The 18,639-nt window shown below is 42.5% G+C and overlaps 1 protein-coding gene across 12 annotated transcripts in view; it reads right to left on the minus strand.

The window, feature by feature from the left end:
* The window catches only part of PTPRT (protein tyrosine phosphatase receptor type T), a 1,101,260-nt gene that overhangs the window by 200,887 nt on the left and 881,734 nt on the right, over positions 1-18,639 (minus strand). For all 12 annotated transcript variants that reach the window (XM_043884333.1, XM_043884327.1, XM_043884332.1 and 9 more), the window contains exon 13: positions 8,215-8,251. In XM_043884333.1, coding sequence (XP_043740268.1) covers positions 8,215-8,251 — 37 coding nt within the window. The remainder of the gene's footprint in view (positions 1-8,214; positions 8,252-18,639) is intronic.

Consider the following 18,639-nt stretch of genomic DNA (forward strand, 5'->3'; position numbering starts at 1 on the left):
TATAATCCTCTTATTTCATCTTGTCACATAACTTTTAAGAAAAGCCACATCATTCCATTGGCATTTTAGGGTCTAGAAGATGCTGGCGGGGGGTGGGGGTGGGGGTGGGAGCAAAGCCAGAGGGACAAAGAGACCTTGTTACACTCAAGTAATTCTGAGAAGTCCAAGCATGGGAAATCTGTCTCCTATCCCTGCCCTGACCCCCAAATACACCGTGGGCTTTCTCCTCGGAAAGTCTGGCAGGATTTCTAAGGACTGAACAATAACCAAGAGCTTTCCAATGGATGTACTCACTATTTTCTAGCCTCTCACAAGTGATCCTTCATTACAGTCCCTACTTCCAACTGCCATAGCTAAATTGGAGCACCCTGTGATTCCGAGTTCCCCCTGAAATTGCTGGGCCGATGACAAGAAGAGGAAAAGTGCCAGAGTCAAAGGTCAGCAAGTGCACGAGCATCTTACACTCAGTCAATGAAAGATATTATTGCTATGCAGGATCTCACCCAAACACAATGGCCTGTAGATGAAGAGGCTAAGTGCTCAGAGCCAAGGCCGGCATCATTCCTGTCTCCTCTCAGTTTCTGCATTTTGAATCCAGCCTGAGTCTCTATGAGAAGCGACTATGGTTCAGGTTTTGGTTTTCTTTCTTGGGGAAGAGCAGAAAAAGGACATATGCTTAGTAGCTGGGTCTCTAGGTCTCAAAGAAGACTCAGAAGAAGGAAGAAAGGAAGCTCATCTGGATGATGGATCATCTCGATTTCTTGACCTTTTATGTGCATTATCCCAAGTAATCAGGGGAAAGAACTAATGATCTTAGGCCTAAAAGTGACTCCTGGAGGCTGTGACTTGTCCAAGGTCCAATAGGTAAATTTTGGAGTGGGATTTGAATCCAAGTGTCTCTGATTCAGCATTATTTCAAGCAAGTTCTTGAGGAAGCTTTATATAAAATAGAACCTTCCATACAGAACCGGATCAACAGGGGAGGGGAGGGTAGATAGTGGGTATTTCCTAGCTGATAGTAGACAATGCCTACATCTTGTTTGGCTTCTCACATCACCTGTGGCAGACTATTCTTGTAGCTAAAAAAGCCATGGACACATCACTCCCCTCCTGGGCCCCAGTCTTGGCATCTGTGAAACGAGGACATCTCACTGGAGAATGGCTATTTATTGTCCCTGTAGGGGCAAGAATCCATTAGGAAGAGAGTGGAGAAAAGGCAGGATGAAATGTTCTACCTCAGGCTTAGCCATTATAAAAAAGAAACCAGGCTTACAAAAGACTATCGCCCCCGCCTCCTGTTGCCCTTGGACAATGGTTTTAGTCCATCATCACCCCCACGAGGCAGCAAGGGACTATCAGTGACACTGGCCCCTTATCTCCTGCTTCATTAGCCTGGAGTTCGGCTTTCAGCACCTACTCTGAGGGGGTTGTTTTAATGGGATCGTTAGAGAGTGTTTACCAGATTAAAACTGTGACTTTCTTCTGCAAAAGCAACTCTGCAAATGGCTTTATGGGTTTCCGGATTTATTTTGTCTCAATGACTCGGCTCAGTTTGCAAATCAAATCAAAGCTGATTTTTCTAACTGCCACTTGGGCACACCCCGCGGGAGTCTGCGGAACCAGCTGTGCCGCCTTACAGGCGGGCGCCTGAGGCGGGGGTGAGGTCGCCTGCTGGCAGCCACAGAGGTTCCCACGGAGAGACAGCGGGCCAGCAAGGACTTGACGGAACCCACCGGGGGCAGGGGGAACAAGTCTGAGGAGGCCAAGTTTATTTTCTGGAAGGAGAAAAGGCAGATTCATGTGGCCCCCAAAGACTGAATGGAAGAAACAAGAGGGAGCCAGTCTGAACCCCAGATATTGAGGCTCCCTGCAACTGAAATGCCCAATGGTGGGAGATACTCCCTCGGGGAGTAGTGAGGTCTCTGTCACGATAGGTACCCAAGCAGAGCTTGCCTGGTCTTTTCATTAGTGGGGGCTATAGGTCATGCGGCTGATCCCTACCTCTACCACTGTTACTCCTATCTCCAAAGACTCCTGCAAGGGGTGCCACTTCCTCTGGAGCGACCGGAGAGGAAGGGGAAGGTAAAGGAAGGGAATGCCAAGGACTGATTTTGATGGGGGAGGAGGCAGAAATTCTGATCTTCTCGCCTCAGAGCAGAAAAACTTTGGAGAAATTTACACTTCACCGGGGATCTAGCCTAGACTTAACTCTGACAACTGACTCTCACTGAGCCTTCTCCCTCTTGCTTTTACAGATTTCGTCCAAGAGCCCTCCCTCAATACATCCCATGCACCCAAAACCCCGCCTCAGGCTCTGCTTCTCGGGAATCTGCCTTAAGACGCTCCCATTCTTCACCTGCTCACTGATAAACTCCTCTTCCCCACAATGGGCTGAACTTCTGCTCTGATTCCTCTCAATATGCAAAGTTAGTAACGGCCGACCCCTGGCTGAGGAACAAGGTAAAGAAGAATGTGAATCTGTGCACACAAGCTCATCAGTGAAAAAGACACAACCTCACCGGTGAAAAAGACTGCCTTTCCAGCCTTTTGAAATGAACCTGTCCTAATCCTAGCATTAAATCTAGCAGCTAATACAAACTTTCTGGCGATAGACAGGGAGGCCTGGCGAGCTGCGGTCCATGGGGTCGCAAAGAGTTGGACAGGACTGAGCAACTGAACTGAACTGAATATAAACTTCCACGCCACAGTCCTTTAGCAGTGCCTTCAGCTGGAGGTTCTGCCCCAGCTCTATAAATAAATACTGCCCCCTGGTGGTGTGTGAATCCACCCATCAGACTCTTGGTAAACACAGGGGACTTGGCTCTTCCCAGGGAGTCTGGGCCAAAAGTGTGGTTCCTTTCACAACTAGTCAGCTAGCTTCTCAAATGCTACCCTCATGCTGGATATGACTCAGTTCCCAGGGGTGGCTGAGAAGGGGTGGGGACAGGACCAGGGAGCACAAAATCTCTCACGTGCACCCATCCTAGAGAAGTGAGCCCCAGGGGTGTCCCAGGGATTTGGCTCTGATGCCACCTGTCCTCACTCAGTACATCTCACTTCTCTTTAGAGGCACTGATCACAATCATAACTCCACCACTGTCTCTTACGATCATTTACTTCATGTCTGTTTCCACATTCAATTATGAACTTCCTGAGGATAGGAAGCAAGACTGTTGGTTCATTGAAAATCCCCAGTTCCTTACAAGGACCTGGCTCATAGGTGCTCAGTGAGTGAGCTAACCACGAGAGACATAATGGTCATCAACCATGATTTTCTAAAAATTTTCAGAACAATTTACAGTAAATAAAAATCCATTTATATTTATGTTATCATTCAGTCCTCATAACAAACTGAGATTTTGGTGTGTTGGAGGTGGCTTGCATCAGCTTGCTACAGAAGAAATGTTGCTGAAGATTCAGGACATTTCTTATAAGCCAGCTGTTAAGCCATCAATAACTTGATATTGGATTTGTAGGGATATTTACACCCTAGAAATGGACAAAGACTACAAATAAAAGACTTTTCCAAAGAGTGGGTTTATCAGCAAACCACAGGCAGTAAGTACATTCAAAAGTTTTCTGCAAATGGGTAGATTATGTTGTTGTTCAGTCACTAAGTTGTGTCCAACTCTTGGCGACCCAATGGACTACAGAACGCCAGGCCTCCCTGTCCTTCACTATTTCCCAGAGTTCACTCAAACTCATGTCCATTGTGTCAATGATGCTGTCCAACCATCTCATCCTCTGCCATCCCCTTCTCCTCCTGCCCTCAATGTTTCCCAGCATCAGGGTCTTTTCCAATGAGTTAGCACTTCACATCAGTGGCCAAAGTATTAGAGCTTCAGCTTTAGCATCAGTCCTTCCAATGAATGGGTAGATGGGGATCACTTCATTTTATTTTTTAATTTTTTGACCACCCTGTGTGCCATACAGGATCTTAGTTCCCCAACCAGGGATTAAACCTGTACCCCCTGCATTGGGAACACAGAGTCTTAACCACTGGACTGCCAGGGAAGTCCTTGGATAAATAGGGTGCTCTGAGTTTCAGGAAGAGGGGGTAACACCCTCAGGATCTCTGAGTCTTGCTGCAGTGAGATGCTGACCAAATGCATTCCCTCATCTCAGTAGGCACTGTTCGAGGGACAACGATGTGCCAAGAACTTCCTGCCATGGCCAAATGTGACTGGGAAATCAGTGACGAGGACCAAGCAGTTCCTCATCAGAGCTCCCCTCAACAGCAGCAGGGCTGGCACCTACCCCAGGAGGCCTGGCCCTGCCCAGGACCTGATGCTCCACCACCATGTAGGGTCTGGGAAGGGCGCTGCTGCCACAGACCCAGCATCTGGTTTGCAGGGGTGGCCCTCTGCATTTACCCCCTGCCCTGGGATCCTTTCATAGGTTAAGCAGCCTTGCTTTGCTTCTGCACGAACCAGAGCCACATCTGGACCTCAGCCTGCCTCTGGGGCCCACTTTGGCAGGGCTGGTTCCTACTCCCTGCACACCCCTCAGGACTATTGGGATCACACTGTGAATTGTGAGCAGTGAGAGGCTTCACTGGGAACCGTGTGGACACTGCCCCTAACTGCACAGGGCTGGCTATGGCTTTGAATTCAATTCCCCCAGATTCATATGTCAATGTCCTAACCTTAGACTGTGGCCTTATTTGGTAACAGGGTCCCTGTAGAGGTGGTTAGTTGAGTTAGGATGAGTCATACTGGAGTAAGGTGGACCCTCAATCCAATATGATCAGTGTCCATACAAAAGGGGAGAATTTGGACAGACATGCAGAGGAAAAGCACCATGTGAAGATGAAGGCAGAGATGAGGTGAGGCATCTACAAGCCAGAGAGTGCCACTGATGGCCAGCAAACCCCCAGAAGCCGGAGAAAAGGCAGGAAACAGCCTCTCCCTCACACCCTTCAAGGAGCCAACCTTTCTGACATCTCGATCTTGGATTTCTAGCCTTCAGAAGCGTGAAACAATACATTACACTTTGTTTAAGTCACTTAGTTTGTGGAGCTCTGCAGTCGCTGAAAACGAACACAGGTCCCCGGCTTTGCAGACCTCCAGACTGGCAGTGCTTCATTAGAGCTTGGGTGACGAACAGTGACATTATAGACAGACCAGGGTGAGAGGTGCATGCTAGCGCCAGGGAGTCTGTCTAAAATTGATAGAAGGTGGACTGGGCTTCTGGTCAGGTCACAATGACCCCGAACAGCTCAGGCTGTTCCCTTCTGAGTAGCAGCCCTCCCAGTTCCATGGAACTCACACAGCTGATCACAGACACTGTCTGGACTCACTGGGGTCAGGGACAGGACATCAGCAAGTTGTTTCATCACCAAAGCACTGGCCTCAAGCCTGCCCATGTGACCACTCTCCAGAGGCTGGCTGCCCGCTGGCAGACCCATGAGGAAAACGCCACAATGACAAAGAGGTGGAGGAGCTTTGAGGGAGACAGACGGGCCATGGAATCTGTCCCTGGAACTTGCTATATCCTCACTGCCTGCATGGTTCCCACCATCACACTTTCCTCTATTAAAAAGAAGAGCATTTTCGGCAAACCCATAAAGAGGGAAATTTGAGTGACAACATCAGGAAAGGGATGGGTCAAATATTGATGCCTGGACTTAGTTCCTTGATACACAGTCCCCATGGGCAGGGTGTGAATTCAGATAGGGTTCTCGTTCAGCTGACCCTGGATGCTCCAAGGGGACAGAGTAGACACTGATCAAATGTAGCTTTCCTTCCCTTTGCCTTTTCTCTGCATCATCAAGCATCCTGCTTATTTATCTCATGTGATGCTGAGAAGGAATAACTCCTTGGCCTGCGGGAGACCGGCATTTTGCATGCACTACCCAGCTCTCTACCCTACTGCCAAGAGCTGCTAAAGTCCAATTCTCTGGTTGGGGTGATGGCCCTCACTGCACTGGAAAACAAAGGCATGGAAGCCTGGAATCCACATCTGACTCCTGAGTCCTCTGAGCCCTGCCTGGGCATGGCCAGCTGGGTATTCATACTCATGAATGCATTCCCATCCTTTCGCCTGCCACAACTGACACATGCACACAACACACTCCACTGAAGGCAGGTTGTATCCGAAACATCAAACAAGAAGAGAAATCCTTATGCTAAGAAGAAGGAGACAGCTCTTTCGCTCTAGTTCTTTAAAGCTCACATTAATCTCACACATCAGCAATGGTACCTGGAGAAACATGGCACGCTGTGCTCTCTATCTACATGGACAGTGGGTCCAGATATTGCCAAGAACATATACTTTTAATTATTCTCTCTCAGGGCTTCCCTGGTGGCTCAGTGGTAAAGAATCCGCCTGCCAATGGAGGAGACATGCGTTCAATCCCTGATCCAGAAAGATCCTGCATGCTGTGGAGCAATTAAATACGTGCGTCACAACTATGGAGCCTGTGGTCTGGAGCCGGGGAACCACAGCTATTGAGACCATGCACAGACCCAGCTCATGCTCTGCAACAAGAGAAGCCACCGTAATGAGAGGACCATGTGCTGCAACTAGAGAGAAGACCCCACTCACTACAACTAGAGAAAAGCCCGTGTAGCAGTGAAGACCCAGCACAGCCAAAAATAAATAACTAAATAATATTCTCACTCAAAGTCCCCACAGATACCTTTTGCCTGTCTGGTCACATGTTCTCAATTCCCAGTTCACATCATACAATTCAACAAACTCCCTTTTAGGGGGGCTTTATGTACCAGGGGGTGTTCTTAGAACCCCACGCCCCCCGCAGGGGACAGCACTGCCATCAGCCTCTCCCGTGTCCAGGGGTCAGAAGCTCGCAGGGAGCCATGGAGCTTACTATCACAGGGAAGGTTTCTCTGTAAGTTTCCTGCCCGCTCCTGGGGGTTGCTGCAGATCCAGAGCTGTCTGGCCCGAGAGCAGAGCTATAGTGCTAGCCCATGGATAAGGGTCTTCTTTCTAGACGATCTGTTTTCTTCCGAGGAAAACTCTGTGGAGGCCCATAATTCATGCCCCTTTTGTTTGCAGGCCATCAATTCTCCTTGCCTCCCAAGCAGTATTTTATCTCTTTCTGTCCAGAAGCCTGAGTTCCCGAGAGAGAATACATTAGGGACATGCCGACCTCTCCTGACTTCTGTGAGAGCGGAGTGAGTTCTCATCACAGCGACCCCTGATTGCTTGTCTTCTTCCTCCTTTATCTTCTCTTTGCTGTCTACAAACTGATGTGACTTTCTTAAAAGTTATAAAACTAACGGGTGATAGGTCTTGGTGCATATTCTGTCAAATAACCATTAAATATTCCTCCCTCTCTCCCCCCGTGTTTTCTGCTATGTCTGCTTGTGCGTATGTATTCACATATGTATATACACACTTGAGCCACTGTCTTTGTCTATAGTTTATGCCTATTATTACATATCGACTTATATCTTTTTCACTGCTGTGGAAGTAACCTATGAAACCATATATGCTGTCAATAAATGCAGGGAATAGAATGAGTTGCCCAGTTCTAGTGTGTTTATGCAGGGAGGATAGCTGCTAAAAATATCAGTTCTATAACACAAAAGATAAACCTGATCTCTAACCATTCAACCTTGTAATAGGTTAAATGATAACAAACCATTCATTGATTTTTTTTTAAGAGTAAGAAACAGAAACATGTACCAATTGAAAGAGCCAGGCAATTCAATAATAATTAGGGAAACAAAAAGTGATGAGACTGAACAATGCTGCCTTCGTTTTGGGGATAAGTATTAAAAATGCCAAATACACAACAATGCAGTGTTTGTTTTCCCATTATAGAAGGCACTAAACACTAATCACCTCATTTTTGAAAGCTATGTGGCAACTGAATAAAATACAAAACCAGAAGATTGGTCTAACTGACGTGCAAAAATATACTCACATAAACATAGACCCAAATACAATGAAAACATAGAGTGGAAGAATTTTGAGTAAATTTATATTTACCACTGATTAATGTACCAGTCTGTACATCCCTCCATCCTTCCATTGACTAAACAAATATGTTTTGAGCTCTTCCTATGCTTCAGGCACTGTGTTATTAATATGTACCGTAAGTATATAATAATACCTAGATGCAAATGACTCCAGTGAAAATAACAATTCTTTCCTGTTATTTTTAGTCACTGTTGCCTAAAATTTTCCTGTGTTGCTACAGAGAGAAGTACTTCAATAGCTAAAGACAGACAGAACATGCCAACATACCTTTTGTAGCCAGGCGGACACAATTGATTTTGGTCTCCTGTGAATAACAAAAGTAAGATTCCGGTTAATTTGTTGTGGGTTTGGTTTTTTAATATATGCAAAAATATATGTATACATATTTGCATATATAGGCTTGCATTTGTATTTTTAATTATAATTTAATATTTGTCCCTTCCATGTTTTAATTCTATTTCTTCATTTATTTTCACACTGGTGTTACTTCCACTTCCTGGCTCTCATCACCTTATCAGCTTCTTCCCCGGACAGAACTACTTCATAATTACTGCCCAGCACAGAACAATAACCATAACACTAAGTGAGTACACTGTGGCATGTGTGAGCTTCACTCAGTTACATGGGTTAGTAGGTGGTATCAAGGGCATCTTTGAGAAGCTTAATGGGATTGCTGGGTCATATGGTTCTATTTTTAGCTTTTTAAGGAACCTCCATACTGTCCTCATAGTGGCTGTATCAATTTATGTTCCTACAAACAGTTGAAAAGGGTTCCCTTTTCTGCATACTCTCTTTGGCATTTATTATTTGTAGACTTTTTGGTGATGGCCATTCTGACCAGTGTGAGGTGATACCTCACTGTTGTTTTGATCTGCAGAATCCAATGCTTGTCTTGCTAATGCCCACATGTAAAGAACCACTGCATCTTGAAGGCACTGTATTAGTCAGGATTAGTTTAGTTTAGTTGCTCGACTGAGGGTCCACCTTACTCCAGTGTCCCACTCTTTGCGACCCCATGGACTGTAGCCTGCCAGGCTCCTCTGTCCATGGAATTCTTCAGACAAGAATACTGGAGTGGATTGCCTTTCCTTTCTCCAGGGGATCTTCCTAACCCAGGGATTGAACTAGCATCTCCTGTGTCTCCTGCATTGCAGGTGAATTCTTTGCCATCTGAGCCAACAGGGAAGCGTTAGTCAGAAATATGCAGAAGTAATAAAATCCATGAAATCCAGGGGCTACAAACAGCAAAAGTTTATTTTCCACTCAAACCACATGTCCAATATAGGAGTATGGTGGGTCGGAGAGGGAGCTGGTGGTGGTGGCTGGAGGATACTGTCATAACTGTAGCCACTCAAAGACCAACGCTGCTACCTCCATTTTAATATAATGCTTCAGTGTTCCCTGAGGCTGGAGAAAGGGATGATGATGAGTTTAGTAAGAACTGGCAACTAAAGGCTTGACATTAGAAGTAACGCTTTTACTTTGACACAGGTTCCATCAGCTAGAGCGAGTCAAAGGGCCATGCCTGACTTCATTGACACAGGAATTGGAGTGCTCCAGGAACCAAAAAGAGAAACAATGGTAATGTCTACAGCAGAGTCTATTTCATCCATGCACACCTCTGAATGCTAGGAACTGTCCCTCCTATCAAACCCAAGTATGATTCCCTAGTGGTCTTGATTTTGTTCTGTAGCCCACAGAAAGTCTGCCTTTGCTTGTGTAGAAAAGATGTCTGGATACTGAAAGACAGTTCTCAAGTTCATTAACATTCTTCTTCAACAATTCCTCATATGATGAAAGTTCAAGTCCTCTGAACCAAATTAATGCTCATCTCAGGACATCCTCCAGTTTGTCCCTCTTAATGAGAAGGGACCAGAACATGAAGCAACAGTCTGTGTGTAGTCTTGTCAATATATGATTACCTAGATTATCACTATTTTCAATTTTTTTCTTACTTAAACTGGGCTTCTAATAACATAGCCAACATTTCGCATTTTCATTGATCACAGTGAATGTATCAGCAACTCTTTCCCACCAAAAAAAGAAAAAAATTTGCCTGCTTCTACATATATATGTGGTCCTATTATGAAACTCAAGCACAGAGTCTAACTTGGAACTGTCAAAGTCTATCATCTTTGATTCGGTGACTAGAGCCTATTACCATATTATCTTCACTATCTGCAAAGTTTGGGGACATGATTTTTCAACTTTATCCAGATCAATAATATAAGTAGTAACCTAGAAAATGCCAATAACAGACTCAGTGGCATGCACTAGAATCCCTCTTCCAGGTTGGCATTCACCTGTTCATCAGAATTTCTGGTTGGTTATGCAACAGTTACTTGCTGCCTCAGTTGCTTAAGAACTCAGACTGTACTGCTGTATTTTTCCAAAAACATAGCTTGAGAACAGGGTCAAAATCACTTCAGATACTGATGCTCTGTCTACTGCATTTCCCCAGTCAGTTCAAGAACTATCTTAAAGAAAGAAGGTTGGGTTGACATGACTTGTTCTTTGGAACAAGTGTTTCCTTTTCTTTTTTTTTTTCTGTGCTGAAAGTTTTCCTTTTTAAAATAAATAAATGTTTTATTTGGGAAAATGCAGAAATGTTAAAAGAACATGACATATTATGATTCAAATACATGAAATATTCATTTGAAATGTGCTTATATTTCAAGAAAAAAGAACTTTTTTTTTTAAAGAACATATCCAGGAGACAGAAAGAAGGAAGAGAAAAAAGTAGAACTCTCTAAATGAGATGGGATGAATTGGGAGAGTAGCACAGACATATGTACATACTATGTGGAAAATAGATAGCTAGCAGGAAGCTGCCGTAAAGCACAGGGAGCTTAGCTCAGTCTTCTGTAATGACCCAAGTGGGTGGGATTAGGAGGGAGGCGATGTACATAGCCATAGAGCTGATTTACTCTGTTGTACACCAGAAACTAATACAACTTTGCAAAGCAATGATACTCCAATAATAAAATTAAAAAATGGGATGCCAAAAAAGCTCAAGACACAAATGACTTAAAACTTAAAAATGATGATAAAAGTGAGCAAACTAATTTTTTGCTTGTTTGTTTTCATGTTTGGAGACAGGACAAAGTTCTTCAACTCCTGTTGGCTTCCATGTTCTGTTCTCTGGTTTAAACAAAGGCCAATGAACTGGGCACTGAGATGGCTAAAGAAGAAAGCACGACATCCAGAGAACTGAGAAATTGTGTTGGATGGGAAGTGCCAAGAGATAAGAAAGTGCTCCAACTTTATACTAATACAAAGAAAAAAAAAGATTTTGCAAGTACTGTATCAGGAAACTTGCCAATTCTGTGCAAGACTGTTAAATATAGCAATGGGCAATATGGTGAGGTCTTCACTGATGGGGGTAATTTGTAAATATGTGTCTAGACTTTAAAGAGAGTCAACCTAATCTCTTTACATCTAAGAATCTATTCTCATGAAGTGACCTTAAATGCACAAGAAACTTTATATTCAAAGTCACTGCTTCAAGTATTCTTTATAAAAGTGAAAATGAAGAGGAATATACCTGCCTAACTCTATAGTCATGGTAAAGAAAGTGGAGGTCTCCCTACACAGTGGAGTTTTATAAGGCTGATAATGAAAATGATTGAGACCTATGCAATAACATGAAGTAATACACATAAGAAAATAATAAATGAATAAAGCACAGTTTTTATTCAACATGCCAATCTAACCATTTAAAAAATAAGTCCTAAAGGAAATATACTAAATCTTAAAAATGGTTGCACAGTGAAGTGTAACATATTGATACATGCAGACAAACAATTTTAAATGCAGTTTACCAAATGTTTCACAAAGTAAACAAACACTTTATGACCAGCACCAGATCAAAACACCCAAAATTACCAGCACTTCAGAAAAACCCTTCATGTTCCTTCTGGGTCACTTCCTCCCCGCAAAGGTGAAGGTTAATGTGTCTTTTGTGGGACTCGATGGACATGAGTTTGAGTAAACTCTGGGAGTTGGTGATGGATAGGGAAGCCTGGTGTGCTGCAGTCCATGGGGTCACAAAGAGTTGGACATGACAGAGTAACTCAACTCAACTCATTTAAAAATGTGTCACAGTAAAGGGAATATTGGGTCACCACAATGGTTTATTCTACTGCCTTCTTCTTCACTGGATCATTTGTAGAACTTTCTAATTCTCCTTAGAATCATCTTCACTGCCAAAGCTGCATGCATGAAAGTGAGCCATTTCCTAACACTATGTCCTCCACCTGAATCTATTAAACTGTTTTCTATCATCTAAAGCACTTGTCTGATTATGTTTAACTCTCCTCGGCTCTCACAAACATGACGCTGACATATCTGTTTTCTCCCAAGTTCCTGACATCTTTAATTCCATACCCAATTTGTCTTTGTTGGTTAGAATCAGGTACAGAATAACAAAGTTCTGAGTCACTCCCTTGACCTTCTGGGTGATTGAACTGTTAGCAAGCAAGTCAGGAACATGCTGGAAATCCTGCATCCGAACACACAGGAAGTCTGGCCTGTGGACATTTACCCAATCAGTTCTGTAAAAAGGAAATGAGTACTTTCCTTGTGTCAGATTATATAAGGCTTTGGAAAGGGAAAAAGCATTCGGTGTATTCTCTGTTCCAGCCCCACAGTACAAGACAATTTCATGTTCCCATTATTTTAGCCTCACTCACATTCTACTTCCTACTCTAGACTTGCAAATCTGCACACAGGAACGTATCACCTTGGGGTAGAATATACTGTCCTAACTGTTGGGCTTCTGTTGAGACCTGCTTCTACTCAAGGATCTACTAGTGCTGGGACTTTTCCAGCAGTCCAGTGGTAAAGACTCCACACTTATCCAATGCAGGGGGCTCAGGTTCAATCCCTTGTCAGGAACTGAGAAACCACACGTTGCATGGCAGAGCCAAAAAGCTAAAAACAAAACAAAACAAAGAAAAAAAAAAAACAAAAACCAGGATCTGCCAGTGCTGTGCAATAGAGCAGCTCATTGCTCCTCTCTGTGGCTCAATTTTCCCACCAATCAAATGACAGAGGAAGGGATGGGGAAGGACACATGGGTAGAGTAGGTGGGATATTCTAAGGTTGCTTCCAGTTCTTTCAGTACACCATCTTCTTGACATCATATCATATCCTCCATCTCACAACAACTGGGCTTTTTTTTTTTTTTTTAAATCAAAATGCCTCATACCTATACCTACTTACCTACTTATAACCTCCATTTAGAGACTAGGCCATGTCTGACTCATTCAACTATCCACTTATCCATCCATCCTTCAACTACTTACTGAAATTATAGGCTATCTAATTGAAGGGCTTATAGGAACTGCTGTCTATTATCCAGGAGGACTTAGGTTATATTGTACTGACAACCTGGTCAAGAAGCCCCTGTACCTGGGGAATACATAAAATTCTCATTGCACTATCAGACTGCCCTACTTACTAAGATGGGGATTTAGCCCTGATCTCATCATTTTCAAAGACTTTTCCCAGTTGCCCTAACTAATATTTTTGCCTTCTCTAAAACTAAGCTGTTTCAGCTAATATGATGAGATTTAGCCCTAACCCCAGAGTCTTTCTACAGTTTTCACATCTTCTTAGGCTTGTGCCTTCATTTTTCTCTAAGACAGGGACCCCCACTTAACTCCTCATTCATTTGGTCAGTCAATGAACAAGTATTCATTGATATGATCATCACTGAAAATGTTCATCATTACTGAATGATCATTACGTGCCAGGCACTGTGCTGCATACATAGGGAAAGCAGAGCAGACATGGTCCCCGTCCTCATGAAGCATGCAAACATTATCTTTCTAATACTTGCAGCAAACATCAGAGAACTATTCTCATGAGTAAACACCTGATTACAAGTTGCAATAAACACTATTAAGAGAAGTGTTCAGTGCTATATATGTGTCCAGAAGATGACAAGGGATGTGGGTGGGAATGAAAGAGAGCTTAACACCTTGAGCAAGAACTAATTAACCTAATACCTGGAAAATAAGTATCACAGAAGGGTGTCCCAGACTCAGGGACAGAAGCACAAAGGCCTGCGAGTGGGAAAACACGAGGTACAGTCAAAGACATAAAGAAGTCTGGGGTGTTTACATCATCATGAAGTACTCAGAGAATGAAATCAGATGAAGCTAGAGGCATAAGCTTGGTAGAGCCTTTTAGACTGTAGGGTTTTGGTCTATATTTTAAGAACAACAGACAGCTATCAAAGATTAATGAGCAAGAATAAAATTTTCAGACTTTTATTTTTTTTAAAATGCAGAGGCTGCTATAGAGAGAACAGACTTACATTGCAAGACAAGCTAGTTGTTGGGGAGAGGGTGGTGGTGACGTCTAACTGAGAGATGCTAGTGTCTTGGACCAGGAGACTGGCTGCAGAGATCCTGCCTGCCTCTCACCTTTGGTAAGCATTTCTCGGCTCTGCTTGACCCGAGTCCTTCACCACTTCCCTCCTCCCCCCATGATTCTGGGGCTGATACACGTTGGGTCCTCAGTCTAGGCTCTCTGCAGCCCAATTTCCCATGATGCTTTTCCAGTGCCCTGACCCCTAAGCTGATGTTTGGCCTTGATGTGGCTCATTCACTTAGCATGACAGTCCCTGAAAGCATCAGTAAGGAAAAAAACAGAAAAGAGGAAGGCTCCCTTTTCCTAAGGTACGTGTTTTGAATACTGTATTTTTCATTCTTATAACAAGTCTGTGAGATGGATAGCACAATGCCCCACTTTTCTCTTCTTGTGAAACAAGATTAAATAAAATTTCCCAGGGCTTCTCAGATAGTAAGCTAAGCAAAATGCCCTTTAAGAAAATGGCCTTCTTTTCTGAGGTATCTGTTGGCAAATATGTCTTTGCCATGAGGTCAGAGGCCCTGCTTTCTTGGCTTGTCCACAGGCAGACAGTGATGATGGGGCAGGGTCATATTTTGAAAAACAGGCCAAGCAATTTGTATGAAGAAATTCTGTTTTGACCTGAAACAGGACCCTGAGAAATCAGAAAGCCAGTGATGGAAAAGGAAAGCAGAGATCTGCCTCTGGAAACTGAGCAGCCCAGAATCATTAGAACTAGGTCACCTGGTAGGCCCATCCTCTGGAGGAAAATGAGTGAGGGATGGCTTTTAAGGCATGAAAGGGACAGAGTGCCCTTTGAGATATAACTTCCTAACAAACACGTATGCTGCAATCTGCAAATCTGCAGTCACCAACAAGAGGCAAAGCAAAGCTGCAGGATGAAGGAGACTTGGCTGTTGGTGGCATATTCTTCTCACTGATAGGTGTTCATCACCAACCTGATCAGATTTTCCTGGAAGGCAATAGGCTCTACTTCAGGCAATAGCCATGGCCCTGACCCCAACTTTAGGGACTGAAACTCCCAAGTCATTTATTGCATTTTATAAATGCAAGCCATTTATTCAGAAAAGTCACTGTTAGACTCAAGTTCTGAAAATCTTTTGTGTTCTCTCTCTAGATGCAGACTCAATTGGCTTAACTCACTAGTGCTCTGGAACTTCCCTCAATCTGACCGCTCTCATCAAGGCCAATGAAGGCTTTCATATGGTCGGCTCTAAAAGCCACTTCTCCAACCGCACCATCCCTGATGTCTCATCACTATCAACTGCAACTGATCGCTTTCTCTTTGACTCTTTCTCCTCTTGCCTTTGAGATTACTCTACTCTCAGCTTTCTCTCTTACCTCACTGTCTGCTCCTAATCCTTTTTTTTTTTAATTTAAATTTTATTTTATTTGGCCAGACATTTATCATCTGCTTGACCTCCAAATATTGGAGTGGTCTCATTTTATATCCTTCTTCATCTGTATCCCAATTTTCTCAATAAAAGGTTACATTTAGTTACAAGGCATTAAGTATTAAATCCTTAGGATACTCAAATTTCTAACAATGGTATTAAAAAGATTCAGGCACATATACCCACATACTTGTAATAAATTTACAAATCTCCAAAAGAGAACTCTGTTACTCCCTTCCCTTCTATGCCAGGCCTTATATATCTACCAGTTTTCCCCATTTCAGTAAATGTAACCATTATCTATCCAGTTGATTAAGTAAAAAACCTGGGAGTCATCTCTGATTCTTCTAGTTCCATAATTTCCCACAAGCAATCCACAGTCAATTCCTGCTGACTCTTAATAGTTGAAGAAAATGGTAACCATCTAAAATCAAATCTCCCCACATATCTTTCAAAAAAACAACACAGGAAAACAAGAAAAAATAAAGCTATACATAATTCACAACTTCAATATCATTAAAATACACAGAACCCTCAAAACGTCATAGTCCCTGTTAGTAGAAAAACAAGCCCTGCAGTTGAATGAAGTATTTCTAAGGCTCTCATCACAAGCTTTTGTGGAGAGCCAGGGCTGTAAGGAAAAAACAACATGAAAGAGAAAAAGGTAAGCTGGTAGAGGTCATAAGGTTTTATAAAACAACCTTCAGAAAGACCAAGTTCCTATGTGTGAAAATTCTGAAAAAGAACCCTGCTAGAATAAGGAAATAACTACATGAAAACCTGAAAGCCATACATAATTCAAGGTGGTAATCTTCCATAGGCATCACTTATGAGGGGAAATAGGGTAAAAAGAAAGGAGAAGTGTCTCTGGGAGACTGGATAATGAAAAGGAAAGAGGCAAAAGGGGGAATTTTAAGACTCTGCAATCAAGAGAGAATAACAACAGTGACAACAAGTCAGAAAGCACACAGCCTGTCATTTCTCATGATACAAAAAACTCAGTCATCCATTAAAAAACACACACCACTACCTTATCAGAATACATAATCCTTTTTAAAATTTAAATTTTATTTTATTTGGCCAGACATTTATCATCTGCTTGACCTCCAAATATTGGAGTGGTCTCATTTTATATCTCTTTTCATCTATATCCCAATTTTCTCAATAAAAGATTACATTTAGTTACAAGGCTTTAAGTCTTAAATCATTATGAAACTCAAATTTCTGTTTCTAACACTGGTATTCCAGAGATTCAGGCTCACATATCCACCTACTACTGTGTTTCTGAACCTCAAATTTACAAAATGAATAAGTGGAAGGAACCAAATAAAGCTATTATATAAGAAGAAAACAGAAAATAAAGGTCAAAACATCCCAAGTGATAAAAATCCACCTCCTCTCCCAAAATTAAAAATCAGAAGAAAACTGTAACACAGTACACCAAACTGAATTAAATCTTCTCAAACAACTTTGAATTAGAAATGTAAATATTAACAACTGAAATCCATAAAGAATTAGGGAAAAAAAGAAAATTGACTGAACTCAGAGGGGAAAAGAAAACAAAAACGAAATCACTCAGAAATGAAGATTAAATGACAAGATATCCAAGGGAAATTTTTAAAAAGGGGCATCGAAGAAAGAGAAAGACAACCAAGGGAATGAAAATGAGATCGAGAATAAAGTAACAAGGGTCCATGAAAAAGGGCTTAAAGAGAAGAGAAAGAAGATATGATATATGTATACTTGAAATCCCTGAGAAGGCAGATTAAGTAATTAAATAAGCAAAAATTTGTAACAAAAATCTGAGGAAAATGTATAAAGAGATGACCTGAGGCTACACCCTGAAAGGACTCAAAGACCTGAAAGATCTATTCCAACATCCTAGAAAAACTACTGAACTTAAAAAAAAAAAAAATTTCAAAGACTTAAGGCAAATAGGATCAAACAATTTACAAGGGCAACAGAATTGGGCTATCATGAGCTGTCTCCAAAGCAACATACAGGACAAAAAAATATGAAGCAGCATTTTCAAGAAACTAAAAGAAATTATGAACCAAGGATTTTATAGCTAGCCAAGTATTTGTCAATTATCAAAACTATAGAAAAACAACTTGCAACATTCAATCACTCAGAGATTCCTGTACTCATGAGTCTTCCTTGAGAAATATAACAGAAGATAAGCTTCATTCAACCAAGAGATGACTGAGGAAGTTTTGTCAAACAGCTTGATAGTAAGCGTTTAATATACTTAATTATATTAAGTGAATCTCAGCCTAAAAGAAGGTAGGGGCATGGTTGAAAGCAGAATATGTAAATGTATATTTGCTTGAAAATAATGCAGTAAAAATGAGAGGAGAAACAGGGAAAGAGAAGAAAGATGAGAGAGGAGTAGGTTCACTGACTGCTCTGTGGGCAACAGATGAAAGTCAACGCACACCATCAAACACTGACAGAGCAGTGACGCCTGCAAGATGGCAGAATACATCTGCACACTCGTCCTCCCAAAGAAACATCATTTTGACAACCATCCCTGGGTGAGAGTGCCTTTGTGGGAATTTGGAAGTCCACAAGAGAGGGCCCAGCCCCCCCAGTGGAGCAAAAAGTCTGATAACAGAAGCAGTAAACAGTCATACTTTACACATGTCACCTTTCTCCCAAAGTGGCTTGGCTCAGTGCCATGAGAGACCCCATAGGGGAAACGAGAGCATCATGAGTGACCCACTCCCCCAGCGATGCCAGATGCTGCCCAAGAGGCCTATTTCTATCATCTCAACCTGAAAACTGAGGGGATCAGCACGGATGAATAGTATGGTGCAGTTAGGACCTGGGAAAAGATAATGTAGTATACACAGATGATAGACTATTAATGACCTTAAAAAGTAGGAGAACCTATTATTTGCAACAACATGAATGAGCCCAG

Source organism: Cervus elaphus, chromosome 23 (genome assembly GCF_910594005.1).
Source record: "Cervus elaphus chromosome 23, mCerEla1.1, whole genome shotgun sequence".
NCBI classification, from domain to species: domain Eukaryota; kingdom Metazoa; phylum Chordata; class Mammalia; order Artiodactyla; family Cervidae; genus Cervus; species Cervus elaphus.